At 44.3% G+C, this 23,963-nt stretch overlaps 2 protein-coding genes and 1 pseudogene across 2 annotated transcripts in view; 2 read left to right on the forward strand and 1 right to left on the reverse strand.

Annotated features, from left to right (window-relative positions):
* Nucleotides 1-186: 186 nt before the first annotated feature.
* Nucleotides 187-14,684, forward strand: LOC129060714 (uncharacterized; annotated as a pseudogene).
* On the forward strand, nucleotides 13,571-23,834 carry PURB (purine rich element binding protein B). The gene has a single exon (XM_009242813.4). It carries the CDS (start codon nucleotides 14,807-14,809, stop codon nucleotides 15,743-15,745), a length of 939 nt encoding a protein of 312 aa, XP_009241088.1. The 5' UTR covers nucleotides 13,571-14,806; the 3' UTR covers nucleotides 15,746-23,834.
* Nucleotides 18,626-23,963, reverse strand: part of LOC134761756 (uncharacterized) — a 30,947-nt gene continuing 25,609 nt past the window's right edge. The window contains exon 2 of the mRNA XM_063725999.1: nucleotides 18,626-18,756. The gene's annotated coding sequence lies outside the window, so the exon portion shown is untranslated. The remainder of the gene's footprint in view (nucleotides 18,757-23,963) is intronic.

Below are 23,963 nucleotides of genomic sequence, written 5' to 3' on the forward strand. Positions count from 1 at the left end.
ATACACACATATATGTGTAAATTTGCATTTAAAATTTTGCATAGGAAAAACTCAGAAGGCTAGACACTAATATCTCTGTGTAGCAGGCAGCATTCTGAATCATTTACATGTTCTTATTTTGTTTCTTTTCTGAAATTTCAAAATTTTCTACAATAAAAGCATATTTTTCAAAGGAGAACATATTTTTATTTTTTAATTGTTTTTTTTTTTTTGAGATGGAGTCTTGCTCTTGTTGCCCAGGCTGGAGTGCAGTGGCGCGATCTTGGCTCACTGCAACCCCTGCCTCCCAGGTTCAAGCGATTCTCCTGCCTCAGCCTCCCGAGTAGCTGGGATTACAGGCGCCCGCCACCATGCCCAGCTAATTTTTGTATTTGTAGTAAAAACGGGGTTTTGCAATGTTGACCAGGCTGGTCTTGAACTCCTGACCTCGTGACCTGCCCACCTCAGCCTCCCAAAGTGCTGGGATTGCAGGCGTGAGCCACCACGCCCAGCCAAGAACACATTTTTAAATACGAGAAGAAACATAGTGACATCATCAGGATGTTCTGTTGAAACTCAGTTATGATTGTCTAATGTGTGTTCATTTTCATGTTTAATGAATGGAAAGTTGAAAATTGTGTACTTCTTTTCAATTTAATTCCATTAAATATTTAGTGAGTGTTTACAACAAAGATACAAAGATAAGAGATAGTCCCTGACCCTAAGGAGTTTGCAAGTATGTAGGAAAAGAAGACTTCAGAAATAGCTGCACCCTAAGGCAGAACATGGTAAATTCTTAAGAGTATACCAGACGGCTGTGTGTCTCTGTCCAGAGAGAACTCACCACGGCTCAGAGGCCCTCAGAAGATCACAGAGATTCTAAATGGGCAAGGGACCAATTACAAGGATTTCATGCTAAACTAGACAGTGAAAACGAAAAGAATACAATGGGAAAAAGGGCACTAACAAAATTTATTTTAAATAATTTTTAAAACATTTCAAGAAGTTGAAGGTTTTTTTCTTTTTACTTTTTATTTTTACATAATTTCAGACTTTGAGAAAAGTTGCAAGAACAGTACAAAGAATTTCTGTATATGGCTGGGTGTGGTGGCTCATGCCTATAATCCTAGCACTTTGAGAGGCTGAGGCTGGCGGATCACCTGAGTTCAGGGGTTTGAGACCAGCCTGGCCAACATGGCAAAACTCTGTCTCTACTACAAACACAAAAATTAGCTAGGCATGGTGGTGCATGCCTATAATCCCAGCTACTCGGAAGACTGAGGCGGGAGAATCACCTGAACCCGGGAGGCAGATGTTGCAGTGAGCCGAGATCACACCACTGCACTCCAGCCTGGGCAACAGAGTGAGACTCCATCTCAAAAAAAATAAATAAATAAATAAATAAAAAGAATTTCTGTATAACCTTGTTAAAAGAAAAACTTTAGAAACAATAAGTTTAGCAGAGTTTATCTGAGTAAAGAACAATTCATGAATCAATTAGCACTCAGAATCAGAAGAGGTTCAGGGCCGGGCGAGGTGGCTCACAGCTGTAATCTCAGTACTTTGGGAAGCCGAGGCAGGCAGATCACAAGGTCAGGAGATAGAGACCATCCTGGCTAACACGGTGAAACCCTGCCTCTACTAAAAGCACAAAAAATTAGCCGGGCATGGTGGCGGGCGCCTGTAGACCCAGCTACTCGGGAGGCTGAGGCAGGAGAATGGAGTGAACCTGGGAGGCGGAGCTTGCAGTGAGCCGAGATCACGCCACTGCACTCCAGCCTGGGCGACAGAGCCAGACTCCATCTTAAAAAAAAAAAAAAAAAAAAAAAAAAAGAAGAGGTTCAGGGACCTCTGCCTGGCAGTGAACAGTGAGCTTTTATAGGCCGAACACAAAAATAAAGAAATCACTTGACTGGCTACAGCCAGGCATCTGCCTTATTTGGGCATGGTATGATGAGTTGGTGGCCTGTCATTTGCTGAAGCTTGGCTGTTGTGATTGGCTGAAATCTGGCTATCTATTACAAAAAACATACTCTTAAGTTTTGGTTTCTTTATATACTAAGTTAGGTTGCATTTTATTATGCAGTAATTCAAAAAACAGAGACAGGCTCAGGCTAATGGCCTCCTGCTTATTTAAATTTTTTTGGAGACAAGGTCTTACTCTGTTGCCCAGGCTGGGCTGAGCTCAAGTGGTCCTCCCACCTCGACCTCCCAAAGTGCTGGGAGTACAGACGTGAGCCACCACACCCAGCCAGTATATTTAATTTAATACCCTTTACCATTCTCAAACTGTTAATACTTTCCCACATTTGCTTTATCATTCTCTGTGCATGTGTATGTCTTTTTCTGAATGAGTGTAAATTGCAGCAATTATGTCTCTTTCATTTCTAAATACTTCAGTGTGTATTTCCTAAAAACAAAGATATTACCTTACATAACCAAAGTACAATTATCAAAATCAGGAAATTAACATTAACACAGTGTTATTATCTGATTTACAGACCTTAATGTTGGTTATGGCAAAGAAAAGCCCAAACACATACTGTCATTACTTCTCTTAATTTTCCTTTAATCTGAAACCATTCTTCAGTTTTTCTCTTTCATGACACTGACGTTTTCGTAGTTATTTCGTAGCCTGTGGTTTTGTGGAATTTCCCCCAATGTGAGTTTGTCTGCTATTTCCTCCTGATGAGACTCAGGTTTTGCATTTCGTGTGGAAATACTACAGAAGTGATGCTATGTCCTTCTTGGTGATCATATCAGGAGGTTCATGGGGCCCATGTGTCCCATTTCTGCTGCTGTTAACTGTGATCACTGGGATAAGGCAGTGGACGCTGGGATCATCACTGTAGAGTTGCTAATTTTCCTTCTGTAATTAATAAGTACTTCTGGGGAGACTATGTAATTTTTTTTTTTTTTTTTTGAGACAGAGTCTCACTCTGCTGCCCAGGCTGGAGTGCAGCTGCACGATCTCGGCTCACTGCAACCTCCGCCTCCCAGGTTCAAGCGATTCTCCTGCCTCAGCCTCCCGAGTAGCTGGGATTACAGGCATGCGCCACCACACCAAGCTAATTTTTTTGTATTTTTAGTATAGATGGGGTTTCACCATGTTGGTCAGGCTGGTCTCAAACTCCTGACCTCGTGATCCACCCACCTCGGTTTCCCAAAGTGCTGGGATTACAGGCGTGAGTCACCATGCCTGGCCGACGTAAATATTTTTACTCAGCGAACTTTAACCCACTGGTTTCAAATTCCATCATTTTTCCCATATTTATCCTGTGGCATTCTATTATAAGGAAGAACCATTCTTGCTCTCAATTATTTATGCATATCAGCACGTATACATGAATCCTTATTTTATTCAGTAGCTGATATTCTGTTGCTATTATTATTTATTTCATGATTAAATTGTCCCAGATTTAGCCAGCAGGAGTGTCCCTTTGTCTGTTGCTATCATTATCTATTTCAAGATTAAATTGTCACAGATTTAGCCAGCAAGAGTGTCTCTTTGACATGTCCCTTCGTTTTTTGTTTTTTGTTTGTTTTGTTTTGTTTTTTTGAGATAGAGTCTCACTCTGTCGCCCAGGCTGGAGTGCAGTGGCGCGATCTCGGCTCACTGCAAGCTCCGCCTCCCGGGTTCACACCATTCTGCTGCCTCAACCTCCTGAGTAGCTGGGACTACAGGCGTCCACCACTATGCCCAGCTAATTTTTTGTATTTTTAGTAGAGACGGGGTTTCACCGTGTTAGCCAGGATGGTCTTGATCTCCTGACCTCATGATCCGCCCGCCTCAGCCTCCCAAAGTGCTGGGATTACAAGTGTGAACCACTGCACCCAGCCATCCCTCTTTTTCTTAAAAACTTACTTTCTGACACAAGATATTCTAGGCTCAACTTATCTTTTCTCTTCTCTAGCCCAAAATCAGTCATTTCTCCAAGTAGCTCTGGTTCCTTTTAGAGCATGGTATTAACAAACCAAGATCTGGGTCCCAGGTGTGCTTGTTCCCCCTGGGCCATCATTGCTTCTAGCACACATACATGTGTTTAAATATATACACACCCATACCTATGTGGCCATATTTCTATATCTGTATGCATATGAATTTGCATATGTATGTATTTCTATATCTGTCTGCATGAGTGTGAATTCACATATGTGTGTACTCCTATATCTGTGTGTAAATATTCATATGAGTATTTTTTTTTTTTTTTTGAGACAGGTCACTCTGTTGCCCAGGCTGGAGTGCAGTGGCATGATAGCTCACTGCAACCTCTGCTTCCTGGGTTCAAGTAATTCTCCTGCCTCAGCCTCCCGAGTAGCTGGGATTACAGGCATGCGCCATGACACCCAGCTAATTCTTTTTGTATTTTTAGTAGAGACTGGATTTTGCCATGTTGGCCAGGCTGGTCTTGAACTCCTGACTTCAAGTCATCTGCCCACCTCAGCCTCCCAAAGTGCTGGGATTGCAGGCGTGAGCCACCACGCCCAGCCAAATTTCTATATCAATCTGTGTGTGTGTGTGTGCGTGTAATGAAATCATGAGCTCCCACCAATATCTCTAAATCTAATCCAACCATAAGGTTTGTCCTAATCTTCCCTCTTTCTGTATTTGTAACTTCCTTCAGTTAAAGATGTTTTTAAAGGTCGTGGATATAGTTCAGGCTGTTATCATTAATGACAGCATCCAGAAACCCTGCCCCTCCATCACATGGCCTTGTTTTGTGCTCAGCATAGACTTGGGCATTGTCCAGCCTGTGCGAGACCCTTGCTCTAATCAGGCAGAAGGGCAGACGGAGTAACCAGGCAGGGGTCTGGTTCTGAGCCAGAAGGCCCTTCTGGAAGGTTCAGGGGAGGCAGAAATAGAATCCCCAGGAAGTGAGGGGTTCCAGTGGAGCAGGGGGAGCGCTAGGATTTTCTGAGTGAGATGAGAAGCAAGAACAGATGGGCTGTTGGCTGTCTCCACAGAAAGACCACAAGTGACCTATGGGCGCTTGGAAAGGTCAAACCTGTTCCCCACAGCAGCTGGGACCACAGCCCCTGACTGGAGGCTTTGTTGGCACAACAGCTGGCCCTGGCCAGGGGTCGGGGGCAGCTGGGAGTCTGGGAGGAGGCTTCTCATACTCAGCTGTTGGCTGAGAGACAGCGCATGAAGGGCAGAAGCCATCCCACAGAAGGCCATGTGTGTAAGTCCTTCCCCTATTGTTTCAGGATATAAATGAGTGGGTTCAAACACCAGTGACCCTGGTTATGACTGCCTCAGACCTGCTTATTCATCACCAGCTGATATGCTTTCCAACCACTATGTTCCTAGGCATCCTGTTCCCTTGAACATCGTTGCATTTGGGGGTTTCAACTCCCTCATCCAAGTACATCTGTGTTTTATTTGCAGGTTCTCTCCACCCAACATTAGCTGAAACCAGTAGAGTCTTATAGAATATGGAGCCAGCCAGGAGATTTATGGAGGAAGCTCAACCATATTCATGAATAACATCAATAACAGCAGCAACATATTTGAGCATGGATGTACCAAACACGTCCACAAGTGGCCTGCACACAATACCTTCCTTACTGCTCAGGCAGCTCTGTAAAGTGCAAGTGCCTGCCCTCCAGGAGGGCATGACCCACAGAAGTGAAGTAACTTGTCCCAGGAACACTGGGCAGTGAAGGTTTGGAATGTTTCAAGGCTCCAGTTTTTTGTTTGTTTGTTTGTTTGAAACAGAGTCTTACTCTGTCACCCAGATTGGAGTGCAGTGGCATGATCTCTGCTCACTGCAACCTCTGCCTCCCGGGCTCAAGCAATTCTCCTGCCTCAGCCTCCCAAGTAGCTGGGATTACAGGTGCCCACCACCGTGCCCAGCTAATTTTTGTATTTTTAGTAGAGACGGGGTTTCACCGTGTTGGCCAGGTTGGTTTCAAACCCCTGACCTCAAATGATCCGTCTGCCTCTGCCTCCCAAAGTGCTGGGATTACAGGTGTGAGCTACACGCATGGCCTCAAGGCTCCAGCCCTTTAACATATCAACCTTCCAGGGGCTCATGAGGCCCCCAGGGAGCACTACGTGAGTGCAGACTCCACAGGGCACAGCAACTGTGCCTAACGCAGCTTCCCAACCTCTGGGAGTGCCAGAAGAGGAACTACAAATCATGGAGGGCAGCTGATTTGATTGATAAGCCCTGAGGCTGAGAACTCCGCTTCCTGGAACCCAATACTAATGCAAGGAATTGATTTTCTACCTTACATAAGACAAAAATCCCCAGAATAAACGGCAGGTGTGGGCCTTCTGCCCAGAGCCAGAATTAGGCAATCTCTTTAGATTGTGCAAGATGCACAAACTTGCTTTCAGCCACACAAATCCAAAAAAGACATCACTGGAGGCTTCAAAGCAAGCCAGCTGGATACTTGGCCCAGAGTGTCAAACTGCAAAGCATTTGCAACACGGGGTGCCTGGCCTGGGAATCTCAGTGTCAGCACCCGCTAGGATGGCATATCCTGGACACCAGTTTCTCCTAACTGTCATCTTGCCTTGTTCCCTCTAGTCCAGTTTCATGCCTGATGGGCAGGAAAGGCAAAGAAGACTGCAGCTTCTAAGCAGCTCAAAGCAGGAGGGCCCAGGAGGCACATATGCAGTCTCCATCCATCGCAAACCCCTTTTGACCATCCCCAAGCTCTCCTGCCAGCTTGTCCCTGACCCTGGGACCTTCAACCATCTCTTCATCCTCTTCTTAGCATCAGGCACAGGTCGGGTCAGGCACAACAGGCAGCGTCTCGCTCACTATGGGGAGTTGAGCCAGCCAGGACATGAGGAGTTTTCAGATTGTGGTCAAGAAGCACTCCCCGCAAACACAAATGGGGACAATCTACAAAATAATCGGCCTTCATATTTCAAAATGTCACTCATGTGAAAGACAAAGAGAGACCCAGGGATGGCTCCAGATTAAAGAGAGTGGGGTAGCTGGGCGCGGTGGCTCACATCTGTAATCCCAACACTTTTCGAGGCCAAGGTGGGCAGATCACCTGAGGTCAACCTGGCCAACATGGTGAAACTCCGTCTCTACTAAAATTACAAAAGTTAGCCGGGCATGGTGGCGCACACCTGTAATCCCAGCTACTCAGAAGGCTGACGCAGGAGTGTCGCTTGAACCTGGGAGGTAGAGGTTGCAGTGAGCCAAGATAGCGCCACTGTACTCCAGCCTGGGTGACAGAGCGAGACTCTATCTTAAAAAAGAAGTGGTGGTTGGGGGTGGGCCTGTGGCAGTTAATGCTGCAAAAGTCTCCTTTGCTGTAGAGGATGCAATCAAGACACTTGGCAAAATCTGAATAATAAAGTCTGCAGATTAGATAACAGTGTCAGATCTGTGCTGGTTTCTTGATTTTGATTGTTGTGCTCTATATAGGTGAGAGAATGACCTTGAATAGACACTGAAGTGTTTAAAGGTAAGTGGTCATCATATTTCAGTTTATTCTCAAATGATTCAGGAGAAAGAAAAATGTCAAATTGTGTGTGTGTGTGTGTGTGTGTGTGTGTGTGTGTAGAGACACAGATGAAGAAACATAAAGATGAAAAGCATAATGACACAAACACCATGATGTTAACATTTTGGGGGATCTGTGTGAAGAATACTATTCTTGCAGCTGTTCTGTAAGTTTACATTTTAAGTTTAAAAGGAGAGCTGGGCTCATTTCTGTAATCCCAACTGTGGGAGGCCAAAGCGGTTAGATTGCTTGAGCTCAGGAGTTCAAGACCAGCCTGGGCAACATGGCAAAACCCCACCTCTACAAAAAATATTTTAAAAATGAACTGGGTGTGGTAGCACATGCCTGTAATCCCAGCTACTCTGGGAGCTGAGGTGGGAGGATTGCTTGAGTCCAGGAGGCAGAGGCTGCAGTGAGCAGAGATCACGCCATTGCACTCCAGCCTAGACAACCGAGAGAGAACATGTCTCAAAAATAAACAAGTAAAAAGTTTACAAGAAAAAGTAATGAGGGAAAAAAGGCATGCCCACCCTGCAATGTGCAAACCCTTCCTCATTCTCCTGGCCTGGTTCTCCTGAGTGCCCAGCTTTGTCTGCCCATGGCTGGCCATCTGAGGCTACTGTCCCCAGGACCTGGCACCCCCACAACCATCTCCCAGCCCTGGCAAGGCCCACTTCCATCTGCTGCCTCCAGCCTAGACTCCCAGCTCCTCCAAGGTGCAGATCTAGCCCATCCTGCTTCTGCCCTAGTCTTGGCCAGGCCCTGGGGCTGTTCAGCAGGCTTTTAGTCCAGCCCACGCCTCACAGGTCTCTGCAGCCTCCTCCTTAGTGTGGCCTCACTCTTAGGCCCTTTCAGCAAGAACTCCTCCAACTTCCCTCCTCTCCACTGGAAGCTCCAGTATCTCCTTTTCTCTCCTTGATCTCAGAAGAAAAAGGATGCCTTCTCACGTTCTAGGACCCAATTCCTTTCCTGACTGCCCAACTTCTGTGCCTACTCCAGGCCTCACTGAGAGGCTTCTGTCACGACCCCTCAGCACCCCTCTCCTCTCCTCAGCCTCAGAGCTGGCTCAGGTTTCTCTAGGGTAAAACAGCCTTCATCCTGCCTTCCTTTGCCGGTACCCATCTTTTGTCACCCTCTGCCACATGAAATACCTCCTCAATCCACACTTCCTGCCCCTGCATTTACTTGTGAGCGTTCTGACATCTGGCTTCCATCCCCTGAGGCCCCAAAGTGGCATAGTGTCAGAGACACAGAATTTAGAATCAGAAGACTCGAGTTCCAGTCTCTGCTCCACCTCCTAAGAGCTGGGTGATTTGTGATGTGTTTCCAAAACATGTGGGAAGCCCAAGTACATAGTTCATATACAGCTCACTATGAACTATCACCTGTGACCGCACAGTCTTCTGACCCCTTGGCCTTTCTCTCTCCTCATCCTCTTCATCTGTCCCTGATTTCCCCACACAACCCTCTCTGAGCCTGATGTCCACTCCACCTGTCTGCTGGTGGCTCCCAAATCTGCATCTCTGTTACTTGCTTCTTTTCTGGACTCTGATTCTCTGAGTTCCAGAGACTTGGAAATATCCTCTCAGGCATTCAGCCAGCTCCTCAAATTTAACATGCCAACAGTGAGATCCATTCTCAGTTATGCTCAAATTGCCAAAAAGCAGTCAAAGCAGGGACTTAAGGCCACTAAGAAGTAAAAAACTTCTGAGGAAACTATTTGATATTCCAAAAATGCATCAAAGCAGCTCATCCTGTTATGTGCCATGTATTGTGAATTACATAGGGGAGAAGTACCTAACATCTGCAGCAAGGGGGACTCTGAAAGTCTCAATTCAGTGTTTGATATCATCTTCATCTAAAGAGTTAATCCTCTTAAACAGCCTCATTTCGCTAAGGTTAGCCTTGGTCCCTCATCATCTGAGCACCTACTTGAAAATAATCCTCAGCCAGGCACGGTGGCTCAAGCCTGTGATACCAGCACTTTGGGAGGCCAAGACCGGCAGATCACAAGGTCAGGAGTTTGAGACCAGCCTGACCAACAGTGAAACCCTGTCTCTACTAAAATTACAAAAATTAGCCAGGTGTGGTAGCACACACCCATAGTCCCAGCTACTCGGGAGGCTGAGGCAGGAGAATCACTTGAACCTAGGAGGCAAAGGCTGCAGTGAGCCGAGACCATGCCATTGCACTTCAGCCTGGGTGACACAGCGAGACTCCACCTCAAAATAAAAATAAAAATAAAAAAATAAAAAATAGGTCAGGTATTGTGGCTCACGCCTGTAATCCCAGCACTTCTGGAGGCCAAGGCAGGTGGATCATGAGGTCAGGAGTTCAAGACCAGCCTGGCCAAGATGGTGAAACCCCGTCTCTGCTAAAAATACAAAAATTAGCCAGGCACAGTAGTGGGCGCCTGTAATTCTAGCTACTTGGGAGGCTGAGGCAGGAGAATCACTTGAACCCGGGAGGTGGAGGTTGCAGTGAGCCGAGATCACGCCACTGCACTCTAGCCTGGGTGACAGAGAAGACTGTCTCAAAAATAAAAATAAATAAAAATAAATAAATAATAAAAAATAATAATCCGGCTGGGTGTGGTGGCTCATGCCTGTAATCCCAGCACTTTGGGAGGCCGAGGCAGGTAGATCACGAGGTGAGGAGTTCAAGACCAGCCTGGTCAACATAGTGAAACCCCATCTCTACTAAAAATACAAAATAAAATTAGCCAGGCATGGTGGCTGGCGCCAGCTACTTGGGAGGCTAAGGGAGGCGAATCACTTGAACCTGGGAGGCGGAGGTTGCAGTGAGCCGAGATCATGCCACTGCACTCCAGCCTGGGCAACATAGCAAGACTCTGTCTAAATAATAATAATAATCCTCCAACTGGGTGCAGTGGTGTATGCCTGTAATCCCAGCTACTTGGAAGCTGAGGTAGGAGGATTACTTGAGCCTAAAAGTTCAAGACAAGCCTGGGCAACATAATAAGACTTTGTCTCCGAAAAAAAAAAAAAATCATCCTCCTCTCCTTCTCTCATGCCCCACATTTAGTTTTTGAATCCTGAGCCAAAGGCCCCACATGCTCCCTCCCCTCCCGCCAGCACTGCCACCAGCTGCACCCAATCCTTGCTGGCTCTTGTCTGCAACACAGTCATTGCCTCCAACTAAGGGCCCATCCTAGGTCCCACCCTAACCCACCCATGCTATCCTCTACTATGGATCACTTCCTTGAAGCACAGAGCTGGAGGTGCTACACTTCTGTTCGCACAGTCAAGTGGCTCCCCCTTGACTCTTCAATCTAGCCCAAGCTCCCTGCCTACAAGTCAAAAGCCTCCCCAGTAGGACCCAGTGTAACTACCTTCCAGATCCATTGTTCACCACCCACTCCTCATAGATGCTGGGCTCTATCCAAACTGAACTTCTCACCATCTGGGGACTTATGTTCCCTCTGCCCAAAATAACCTACCCCTGTCTCCACCTGTTGAGATCTATCTCTAAAGGATTATTCAATAAATAGTACTGGAACAATTGGTTAGTCATTTGAAGGAAATTTTTTAAATTCTTCACTCATACTATACACCAAAATATATTTCGGATAGTTAAACATAAAATGTAAATATATAGTAAAATCACATACATAAAAAACAAAACCATAAAAAGCTTCTAAAAGTGTTCAAAAACGTGACTACTGAATATCTGAAAGGGGAGAAGATCCTAAGCTTAAAGCAAAGAATGAAATTTCAAAAGAAACAAGCAATATATCTGACTCATTAAATAGAATTTGACTTGTCAAAATCAAACTGATAAGAAATGAACAGAGGGGGCCGGGCACGGTGGCTCACGCCTGTAATCCCAGCATTTTGGGAGGCCGAGGCAGGCAGATCACAAGGTCAGGAGCTCTAGACCATCCTGGCTAACACAGTGAAACCCCGTCTCTACTAAAAACACAAAAAAATTAGCCGGGCATGGTGGCAGGTGCCTGCAGTCCCACCTACTCGGAAGGCAGAGGCAGGAGAATGGCACGAACCCGGGAAGCGGAGCTTGCAGTGAGCCAAGATCATGCCACTGCACTCCAGCCTGAGCGACAGAGCAAGACTCCATCTCAAAAAAAAAAAAAAAAAGAACGAAAGAAATGAACGGAGGGGGCTGGGCGCGGTGGCTCATGCCTATAATCCCAGCACTTTGGGAGGCCAAGATGGGCGGATCACAAGGTCAAGAGATCAAGACCATCCTGGCCAACATGGTGAAACCCTGTCTCTACTAAAACTACAAAAATTAGCTGGGCACGGTGGTCACATGCCTGTAGTCCCAGCTACTCAGGAGGCTAAGGCAGGAGAATCCGTTGAACCCGGGAGACAGAGGTTGCAGTAAGCTGAGATCATGCCACTGCACTCCAGCCAGGTGACAGAGTGAGACTCTGCCTCAAAAAAAAAAAAAAGAAATGAACAGAGAGACAGTCCTTTTCATAAACTGAATGTTGGGGTCCTCTATGTAGGGAAGTTGCATTAGAGAGGAGAAATCAGAAAGTTGGTTAGCAGGAAACTAGAGAAGGAGCTGGGTGGACATCTTTCACAAAGGTCAAGTGATGCCTGACATTGCATTCCTTCCTTAGGGATTTTAAATGTCTCAATCCTCTCCAAGGATTGAATTATTCACGACCCAAAATTTGGTATCTTCCTCTAAACTCTCCTTCTTCTAGGAAACTAATGTCAAATCCACCCTATCTGCTGGCAGCTCCCACACCTAATTACTACTGACCCATGTGGATGCACCCCAGAGTTCACATTTATTGAGCACTCACTGTAATTTAGGCATTATGCTAAACATGTTTCAAGGATTATTGCCCAACAACCCTACAAGGTATTTTTTTTTTAGTGCAGTTGTCCCCAACATCCTCTTTGATTCCTGTCTTTTCAAAATAATAATAATTACTTTATTGGGGTCTAATTTCTCCACAATAAACTACATTTGAATGAGTTTTGGCAAATCTGTGAAATCACTACCATAAACAAGACACAGAATACATCACCCATAAAAGTTTCCTTGTATTACCCTTTCCAGTCTGTCCCTCCATATTCAGGCCCAGGCAACTACTGATTTGCTCTCTGACACACACACACACACACACACACCTTCCTCTTTCATATACTTTTATATAAATGGGGTCATACAAACTGTGTGAACATACTTTCACTTCCCTTGGGTAAATACCTAGAAGTGGAGGCTGGCTGCGGTGGGTCACGTCTGTAATCCTAGCACTTTGGGAGGCCGAGGCAGGTGGATTGCCTGAGCTCAGGTGTTCGAGACCAGCCTGAGCAACACGGTGAAACCCCATCTCTACTAAAATACAAAAAATGAGCTGGGCATGGCTATAGTCCCAGCTACTCAGGAGGCTGAAGCAGGAGAATTGCTTGAACCCAGGAGGCAGAGGTTGCAGTGAGCCAAGATCGTTCCACTGCACTCCAACCTGGGCAACAGAGCAAGACTGCTCAAAAAAAAAAAAAGAAGTGGAAATGTTGGGTCTTATTTTATGAAGGTATATAAGAAACTGTCAAACTGTTTCCCAAAGCGTTTATACCATTTTATATCCTTACTAGCAATGTATGAGAGTTCCAGTTTCTTCACATCCTTCTCAACACTTGATGTTACATTTTTTAATTTTAGCCATTCTAGTTGGTATTTTATTCTGACTTTAATTTATATTTCCCTAATGATGAATAATGTTGAGCATTGTTTCATGTGCTTACTGGCTTTTTTGACGAAGTGTCTGTTAAAATCTTTCGCCTTTTTTATTGGGTTATCTTATTATTTGTAAGTGTTCTTTACAAGTCCATTGTTGGATTCACTATCTATTAATAACTACATTTAGGCTGGGTGTGGTGGCTCACATCTGTAATCCCAGCACTTTGGGAGGCCGAGGCGGGCAGATCACCTGAGGTCAGGAGTTCAAGACCAGCCTGGCCAACATTGTGGAACACCGTCTCTACTAAAAATACAAAAATTAGCCGGGTGTGGTGGCGGTTGCCTGTAATCCCAGCTACTCAGGAGGCTGAGGTAGGAGAATTGCTTGAACCCGGGAGGTGGAGGGTGTAATGAGCTGAAATCACGCCACTGCACTCCAGCCTGGGTGACAGAGCAAGACTGAGAAAAAAAAAAAAAAAAATTTAAGGATGAGGACATTTTGGCTTTGGAAAATTAAGTAACTGGTCAAGGTCACAGATTCAAACCCAGTGCAATTGCAGAGCCTACACTTTTTAACACTATTCCAATACTGCCTCGTTACACCTCAATGCTTACCACAAAAAGACCTCATAGGAATTATTCATTTTATTGATAAAGAAACTAAAGATTGGCAGTCAATTCCCTTAACCACTTTAATATGGTTAACTGTGGGGACAGTTAGCTTATCTCTGGATCCCAAATCTAACCTCATTCTAAATCATCTTCTATGTTGTTCCCACAGCGATCTTTCCAAAATGTGAACCTGATCACATACGGTGGCTCCAGACTCTGGGGTAGGCACTAACTCTCCTGCACTGCAAATGGCTTTCCTTGATCTAATCCACCCTCCCGTGTCATCTACTACCATTCTTCAGGCATACACACCCCCAGCTGCTCTGAGCTCCCAGCATCAGGCCCTGGGTGCCTCTGCACTGCCGTATCCTATGCTGGGAGGCTCTTCTCCAGAGTTACCAGGCCAACTGCAGTTTGCCCTTCAGAGTCAGCTCATGCCTCCTCTAGGGAACCCCACAGGCTGGTCAGAACCCGCTTCCGAGTGCTCCAAAGGATCTCCCTACCCCCGGTCGCCAGTGTGTAGACTGGAACTCTGTTCCCAGCACACAATCAGCGCGGGCAGGCTGGGGCCTGAGTATGCTCAGCTAACGCCCCGGAAGCGAGAAGGAGAGAAGTGGACGACACCGGAGTGTAAAGTAAAAGTGTCATGGGAAGAGGCGCGTAGACAGTCGCAGCGAGCGGCTGAGTCACGCTAAGGCTGGCAAGCCCCCAGGCCTAGAAACCGAACAGTAACACCAGCCTACTCCCAGCTTGCCGCCCTCCCGGCGCGGCCCCTGACGTCACCCTTCTGCGCCACGCCGCCGCGGCGCTTCCGGCCGCGAGGCCGCGGAGGGCGGGACGGAGTGACTTCACGGGAACTCGCGCGCCGGAAGTGGCTAGGGCTGCACGGAAATCGCGGGGGCGGGGCGCGGAGGCGATGGGGGGGCGGCGGCGGCCGGCGATGAGCGGCGGGAGCGCGTGAGCGAGCCGGGCGGGCGAGGCTGGGGGGCCCCGGAGCGCGAGCCGCAGGGCGGAGGGCGGGGGCGCGAGCGCGGCGGGCGGTGGCGGCGAGGCGGCGGCCTAGAAGATGGCGGACGGCGACAGCGGCAGCGAGCGCGGCGGCGGCGGTGGGCCGGGCGGGTTCCAGCCCGCGTCCCGCGGCGGCGGCGAGCAGGAGACGCAGGAGCTGGCCTCGAAGCGGCTGGACATCCAGAACAAGCGGTTCTACTTAGATGTAAAGCAGAACGCCAAGGGCCGCTTCCTCAAGATCGCCGAGGTGGGCGCGGGCGGTTCCAAGAGCCGCCTCACGCTGTCCATGGCGGTGGCCGCCGAGTTCCGCGACTCGCTGGGCGACTTCATAGAACACTACGCGCAGCTGGGCCCTAGCAGCCCCGAGCAGCTGGCTGCGGGCGCCGAGGAGGGCGGCGGGCCGCGGCGCGCGCTCAAGAGCGAATTCCTGGTGCGTGAGAACCGCAAGTACTACCTGGACCTCAAGGAGAACCAGCGTGGCCGCTTCCTGCGCATCCGCCAAACGGTCAACCGCGGCGGTGGCGGCTTCGGCGCGGGCCCCGGGCCCGGCGGCTTGCAGAGCGGCCAGACCATCGCGCTGCCTGCGCAGGGCCTCATCGAGTTCCGCGACGCGCTGGCGAAGCTCATAGACGACTACGGAGGCGAGGACGACGAGCTGGCAGGCGGCCCGGGAGGCGGCGCCGGGGGCCCAGGGGGCGGCCTGTATGGAGAGCTCCCGGAGGGCACCTCCATCACCGTGGACTCCAAGCGCTTCTTCTTCGATGTGGGCTGCAACAAATACGGGGTGTTTCTGCGAGTGAGCGAGGTGAAGCCGTCCTACCGCAATGCCATCACCGTGCCCTTCAAAGCCTGGGGCAAGTTCGGAGGTGCCTTTTGCCGGTATGCGGATGAGATGAAAGAAATCCAGGAACGACAGAGGGATAAGCTTTATGAGCGACGTGGTGGGGGCAGCGGCGGCGGCGAAGAGTCAGAGGGTGAGGAGGTGGATGAGGATTGAAACGGGCAGCTTCCCCTACAGGCCTCCTCCACCCAACCACCATCCCCTTGGCTAGAGAATTCCCTTTCCTGCTCATCCCCAGTGAGCTAGTGGAGAGGGAGCAAGGGAGGCCGCAGAGGGAAAAAAACATAATACAGTTAAGAGAAATAATCAAAAGAGAACAGTGACGGACAACTTGAGAAAAGCAGTCAAGTTCCAAGGAACTGACAGCAACCTGCAAAGAGGAAAACAGCATCTCCTCACCTGCGTAAAATTGTCTCAGCTTCTGTTGTTTCTCAACTGAGGTTCCTAAACCCATCAGGATAATCCCTGGAGGGAATAGATCCTTGCACATCCAGGGCAAGAAACATGTCCAAGTTACCCAGACCATTGATAACAGTTGCATTTAGGTTGCACCTGGGTAATCTGGCATAAAAGATCTCTCTAGGCCTCACTGTTGCAGTGTCTATCCCTTCACCTCCATTGAAAACAGCATTTTGGATCTAGGTCTTCATGGAATCCTTGAGAAGAGAGGCGTTTACAATTACCCAGTTCTGAGGGTTCAGGTTCACGAAAAGAAATGCGATTTGGGATAATCATGAACAGGTTAAAGATAAGATTTCAAGAAGCCATCTAAGAATACAGAACCAAATTGGATCCATTTTTTTAAAAAATGGTTTTGCATGGAACCTGGACCAAGGCAGATGTCTTTTCTTTGCAGAATTGTTTTCCAGGATGCCAGTGGATTCAGATAGCAATGCTTGGAGTAGAATCCGTTACTAAAATAGTTTCAAAGTTGACAAAAAAATTTTCAGATAAAAGCAGTTTTACATTGGGGGTTGCGGAGGTAGGCACAAGAAAAAGGCATAAAGCACAAGGCAGACTGTTTGAGTGGATTGGTTGCTGCTCACTAAAGTTCTTCCCCTGATCTCTAAATATGGAGGTCATTACCAAGAAATGCTTTGGTATGAATGAGAGCCAGATCTCCACTGTGTGAGCCAGTGAATTATGGCTAATTCGGCTGTTACAGCCACTGGTTGGCTGGATTTTAAACCATAAAACTTGAAGATTACCTACAAAAGTAACAGTGTGGCTATAAGCCTGAGCTTTAATGGATATACATCCTCACGGAAAAGTTAGAAATAACCAAAACTGAAGTCTTAATTTACCTTCAGTTTAATCTGTGGATTTGTTCAAATACTAAAGATCCTCAGGTCCAGAATTCCAGCATCATTTATTCTTTTAAAATTTTTAAGAACTTGATCCATTGTATCAGTACCTCACAATCAGAGTTGGCAAATGATGGATGAGTGATTCAAGCAGTGCACCCGGTGGAAGCTGAAATCCATCTGTGAATGGAACTGAAGTGAACGTGAATATGCTGACTATATCCTGGAAGCATTTTTATACCATCTTGAAATTTCAACAAACTGGCTTTTGCCAGTTAATCCAGCTGTCTTTCAAGAATAAAAGTTGGGGTTTTCAAGGATCGCCTCTTCTATATTTTAAATGGATTTTCAGTAGAAATGATTTTTACTAATCAAGTTAATCCCACCCCATCAAAAGGTATTCCTAGAAATGTCATAGTCCTAGGTAACTTTGAATTGAATGGGAGCTAACGTTCTTTCCAAAGTTTTCAGGTATTCTTTGTGTGACACCTTCTCAACCAGGAGGCAAGTAACCCCACCTCCACAATCTTAGTTTTTTTTTTTTAAACTGCATGCCTGCCCCTTATTTGAGCTGCCTTTTTAATTTATTGCATATCCTTTTTATTATCTTATTTTGGTATTCAATCTATACAATCTTTTTGTATTTATTGGGAAATGAGTAATATACAAAAAGGTTTTCATGTATTTGTGGCTGAGAGGGCGGGAAATAATTGTGTACATAAAATTAGGCTTTTTTAAAAAAAATAGATTATGATGCAGAATATTGTTGATCTTAGATTTAAAAAAAAGTGGAAGAGCCACAAACATTGGTGCCCTTTTCAGACTATTTCTCTACTCTCATCATCCACAGTAGAATTTTTAAACAGATTTTTTTAAAGCTTTTCTTTTAAATTTTTCTCCGTTGCAAAGAATGTTTCCTAAATTGTATGGGAGCAATAGTATTTTTGATGTTTTAATGACATCCGTATACTTGTACTGTATTTTGTACTACAAGGCAGCTGTTTTCAATAATGTCCTGCTGTATTTACCTACGTGTTTTGAGTGTCTATTTCTTTGCTGCGGAGAACAAATTCCTAAATAGTTTTAGTAAAGGAGCTGAGAAGCTAGCATTAGGTTTGCAGAAACTATTTAAGTTTCAACTCTGAGGCAGCAATGAAAATTTAGGTTGCAGCTATTAGTTGATTGCTGTAACTTTTTCATTTTCAAACCATGTACAATTCTTGTATAGACCAACTTGTTTTCTTGCTTCAGTGGTGGTTCTGTTGCTCAGCTGCAGTAAGCCAGTTCAATTTTGCAAAGGTGCAGTACCTCTCCTTTTCAAGGGGTTGGTTTATTCTTTTTTTTGTTTGGCTGAATTGCAGTAACTAGCCTTGCCTTTCTATTCTGTAGAAATGACAGGGTCTTCACAATCCTTCACCAGTGGCTACTAAGCTATAATTAGCTGAATAGAAAGAATGTGGAAGTGGTCTGAGGCATATAGAGTATATGCCAAGAACACTACCATATATGGCATCAGCTTTGGTTACCAGAGAAATTTTCTTAGTCATTAGACCATGTAACAGTAATATATCATATGTAAATCTTTAGATATCAATTTGAAAATCCTCCAAAAAAAGGAGCAAAGAATGCATAAGCTATGTGTTGGCAAAAGTAATTTATATTAAAATTTTGACCTGCCTATGTAAGATTAAGTGGTAATGTCATAGTGGTGGGTTTTTAAGTCTTAACCAATCTCTAAGGTTTGTTTCTCCTGCAAGGGATGGTTCATGGCCTCTCTTCCCACTGCAGGAAGATTGCAGAAGGCTGTGGATTAATTGTAGCATTTCACTGATCTTCACTCCAGTCACTAGGGACAATAGAAACCTGCAAAACACGGATTCATTCGTAAATATTATTAATAGCTTATTAAAGGAAATGGTCTTTGTTAATTCCAGTCAGATAATGGCATTGTACAGACATGGGAAACAACCAATTTTTTTGGTTTTGTTTTTCAGTTGTTGCTATGAATGATTTTGAGCCTTTTTTTTTTAAGCTTGGCAAACATCCCAGCTAATCAAAATAGTCATATTCCTGAGAAGTAGGAAACTAAAACTTCTTTTCAGATAATTGTTAGAAGGTTTGTTTCCCAAACTACCATAGTTACAAGGTGAAAAGCCAAATTTTAGGAACAGAATCAAAAGAATAAAAATCTGTGAAGAGATCCTACTACTCTTCCTTCTATGTTTTGGTTTCTGTTGTCCCTACCTATCATTTCAGCAAGTGGAACAGCAGCAAGTTTTTCAGTGCATATGCTGCACAGAACAAAATATAAATCTGTATGGCACCAAAAATCAAAGTGAAAACCAAACCAAAAACCCAAACACCCTATGTAACTATCGGAGGCATATAGGTGGTATAAATGACTGTAGCTGTGATACACACATGGCTACTTGTCACATCACTTTCCATAATTATTTACTGCAAAATGATTGAGAGGCTTTTGGTGCAGGCAGCCATTAACCTCCTGCTTCCTTTGTTACCTCTGGATTACTTTGCAGTAAATTGCAGGTCTTTTAAGAGATTCAAGCTTCAGTTTTCTCAAAACAAAACAATTATCCTGTCTTATCTGAAAATGCAGGGTTGTGGGCAAAAGAGGCTGGTTATAATAATGCCCTCATATTGAGTGGTCTGTAAACGGCTGCACACTTCAGGCACTGTAGTTGCTGAAGATGCTTTGTTAAATGTGACCTTGACTGGTTTCACAGGGGTGTAGAATGTAATCTACACAAGGTGACTTTGCATCTATCTTGCTCTTGAGGTGGATGAAATTGAGAAGCTGGAGTGTGTAAGCCATGCACATAAGTATTCTTCACTGTAAATTTTGTTTTCATTTTTAACCCAATTATGGTACTTTATCCAATGCACAACTGATCTCTCAGTAGATATTCATTTGAAAATAGTGTGGCCTTGATCAGTGAGAAAGGGAAGGAGAAAAGTGACTTTTTTGCTTATATAGACTCATTTGCTGAGAGTTTGTCTTTCTGCAGCACTCTTGGTATAATGTTAGTGATCGGTCTCCTTTTTGACTGAGGAAAGTTAATGTTTTTGACCCTGGAGTTAATTCAGTTGAGTTATCTTATATTTTTAGGAAGTATCAGAATTGCTCTGATAAATAACAAAGTTGACTGTTTTGATGTCCAATCTCAGGTTTTAGAATATAGTGGTGTAAAGTCCCACTATTTTTAATTCTTAAAACAATTTTAATTTCGTACACCCTAAAAGTCACATGCATAAGGCCTGTTCAGAGAGCAGAGCCTCCATCTTTTTGCTCCTTTTCTACTTTGTACTTCACTTGAAAAAATGTCAAGTGACTTTACATTGTATATTTCCATTGTAACCCTGACATTTCTCAAAGATAAAGCACTTTTTGATCATGAAATACATGAAATCTTTGTGTGATGTGGATCATAGTTTCTCAGGCTCCCTTAGATAATTGCTTATGAATATTGTTCTAACTCTGTGTAAGAAGAGTAGAAATCTTTGCTAATGTTAGAAGGTTTGTATTATTGATCCAGAATGCATTTTGCTAGTTTCCAATGGATGGGAGAGTAAACAATGCTGCATTCACAATTTAATAAGTTACTTTCCCTTGAGCCTTAAGGTAACTTTTTCTTTTCTGTCAACTACAGCACTGAAGTTATAGTAAGTGAATGAGATTATCAGTTTTCAGGGTTGGTTTTAGAGTACTGTAAATCAATTAGCTGTCTTCCTAAAGAGTTACAACTCCCATTCAGTATACTGGATAATGGGTGTGTGGGTGGGGCTGGGGAGGGTGGGAGATAGTTTGTAGAAAAGAAAAAAGAAAAAAAAAAAACACATTTACCTTAAGAAAATATAGACAAAAAAGAATAAAGTATGTGTCATATGCTCCATTTGAGATTTCAAATGTGGCCGGGCGCGGTGGCTCACGCCTGTAATCCCAGCACTCTGGGAGGCTGAGGTGGGCGGATCAGTTCAGGTCAGCCTGGACAACATGGTGAAACCCCGTCTCTACTAAAAATACTAAAATTAGCCGGGCATGGTGGTGCATGCCTGTAGTCCCAGCTACTTGGGAGGCTGAGGCAGGAGAATGACTTGAACCCAGGAGGTTGCAGTGAGCCAAGATCGCGCCATTGCACTCCAGCCTGGGTAACAGAACAAGACTCCGTCTCAAAAAATAAATAAATTCCAAATGTAAGGTGGAAATGGCAGATTATAACTTCATTTCCCCCATTTTTAACTTAGAAAAAACAAAGTCCTTGATTTTCAAGTATTAGCCCCCCAGAAGTTTCAGCAGATAGCTGGACTCTTGAATAATGAGTTCTTTTGATATGTCTGACTTTGCTATTTAAAGTCTCCTTTCCCAGCCCTCAGTCTTAAAACTCAGTTTTATTACTGACGGATTTAACAGACTCTTACTTGAAAATTGTCCAATTATCAGTACTGAAAATTAGATTTGGAAAATGAAAAAATAAAATCGCATCATGAAAACTTATTACCTTAGAGATTCCCAGTTGATATCTGTACCCCTGATCCAAGTAAGGCCTTTATGAATGTATTTTATATTTCCTAAATAGGGAATATGCCATCAATGTAATCACCTCTATTCACAATCATTTAATTTGAAAATCTAACTCATGTCTCTGAATTAGACATTCCAATTGGGATAGGTAGAGCCATGTTAAAACAATAGAATAGCAACTGCCATATTGGTAGTTTCACTGCTCAATATGATTTCTAATAAGAGCAGAGCTTTATTGGAAGCTAAAACTCATTTTTCTCCATAGATGATTCTAACAGTTTAATAAAAAAGTATAATTATACTTTAAGTGTCAACAGATTTTGAGTCTAGAAGCAAATTTCATTTTCCTTGTGTTATATCTAATATCCATTGACATGGGTAAGAAAACTAATTATGTCTTTTTAGTATGATGAAATGTGGGCCCAGAGTATTGGAAAGAAAGCAATAGCCCTATTCATTGTCCACTAGGATGGATATTGCAGAAGGCATGAGTTTGTCCTTTTTTCCCCCTTACCTTAAATAACACTTCAATAGCTAACTTTTTCCAAAATATCCATTTAGGCCATGTCTTATTTCTTAAAGCCAAATATTTCATCCCCAGTCTTAACCCTGAGTTGCAAGATCAGGCTGGTTGGAAGAATCTTTATATTTAGAAATAGGATGGTGAGTGGTTTGTTTATTCTCCTGTTAAATTCCTTTTTCAGAGACATAACTGCAGGGAGAGTCTCAAGAGAATTGAAGAACTGGATTATATCATTAAACACATTTGTAGGAATTTGGGAGTTTCATTTTGAACTGATAAGATATTAGACATAAACCTTCTTCCAGCCCACATATGTCATCCCTGTGTACAAAAGCTCTCTGGATTCTTTTTTTTTTTTTTTTTTTGAGGTGCAGTTTCGCTCTTATCGTCCAGGCTGGAGTGAGTGCAGTGGCTTGATCTCAGCTCACTGCAACCTTTGCCTCCCAGGCTCAAGCGATTCTCCTGCCTCAGCCTCCCAAGTAGGTGGGATTACAAGCACGTACCACCACACTCAGCTAATTTTTTGTATTTTTAGTAGAGATGGGGTTTCACCATGTTGGCCAGGCTGGTCTCAAACTCCTGACCTCAAGTGATCTGCCTGCCGCAGCCTCCCAAAGTGCTGGAACTAAAGGCATGAGCCATCACGCCTAGCCTACTCTCTGAATTTCTAAAAGTCAATAGGTTGACCAAAAAGTCTAGAAACTGGCTTTAAGTCAGTATGGGACATACTTTTAAAGTATGTCCCATGGTTTTGCACGTTTCGGTAGACAAGTAAATCTGAGTTATTTTTCAATGACTTATCAATATTTGAATAGTAACTAAGATTGTCAGTGTATCTGGACTTCTTTTTTTGAAGTTCTAAAACAATTATAGTAGGGATTTATTATTTTGGGCCTCCATCCAGATGTTTTTCCAAGATCATTTTTAAAAATTCATTTGTCTTCTGTTTCCAGATAACATACTTTCCGTTCTATAGGAATCTTCACTGCCAATCATAGTATCTACCAGTGGCTTCCTTAGACTATTCACTCCAAAGCTGGGACTGATGTCCTGCCAGTAGAGAATCTACAGAAATAATTTGAATGAATTAAAACCAAATCTTGATAGCAGGAGACAGCTTCCTGATCTAGATGTACAATTAGAGTTTAGGTTGGAAATTACTTTAAAATGTGTATTTTGGGGATGTCTTCAATCTCTGTGTAAATACCCACATGCTTATGCATTGTAAACCAAGTGTGTATTCCTATGTATGAATTTGTAGAACTGATTTCTGCTTCAAGAGAAGCTGCACCTTTAATTTTATAAGGTCGCCTCCACCTGTAACCCTATAAATGTCTGTAAATAAAACACTAAAATTTGTAGTGATAGGATCAATTTGGGAATATCTGCTGAGAGACCAAAAAGTTCATTTTTTTAAGTACCTTGGTTAAAGAATAAAGATTATTCCTCTTATTTTTTAAAGAAGAATGCACTTTAACAAACATAGAGCTGCATGGGCAATTCAAACAAATCTGTGAAGTGCAGTACCCATTCAGAAATCACACTTCCTGAAAACCGTTCAAAAGCAGAGTCCAGACGGGCTGTTGATCTCACTGCCTGTAGGTTGAAGCTCAGATTCTGATCAATTTTGAGGAGCAGGGCTGCTTCAAAAGAGCAATGTGAATACAGTCAGAAGCTTCAGACTGGTCTGTAAAAATGGCGGGTCCCGTATTTACCACTAACTAGCAAAACTGACAGAAAAACTCACAGAGAAAAAAATGTAAGAATCCTTCCTGCTGGTGTGCACTCCTTACAATAGACTTTTGCAAATGGAGTTTTACAGTCTATATTTAAAAAAAATTGTATGTTTGTAACAAATAAAGTATGCAGAAAAGTGAATGACAATCTTGTGCTTGTGTCTCTAAGTAATTATGAGGTGATAGGGGAGGGAAATCCCATCTGTTGGGGCTCACGAATGGGTATGGAATCAGGAGTTCCCACTTAAAATGACTTAAGTCATTGCACATT

This window comes from Pongo abelii, chromosome 6, assembly GCF_028885655.2.
Source record: "Pongo abelii isolate AG06213 chromosome 6, NHGRI_mPonAbe1-v2.0_pri, whole genome shotgun sequence".
Classification (NCBI taxonomy): domain Eukaryota; kingdom Metazoa; phylum Chordata; class Mammalia; order Primates; family Hominidae; genus Pongo; species Pongo abelii.

What these genes read in the sequence shown, in the direction of transcription:
- PURB (XM_009242813.4), top strand. Translation starts at nt 14,807, where the DNA reads ATGGCGGACGGCGACAGCGGCAGCGAGCGCGGCGGCGGCGGTGGGCCG.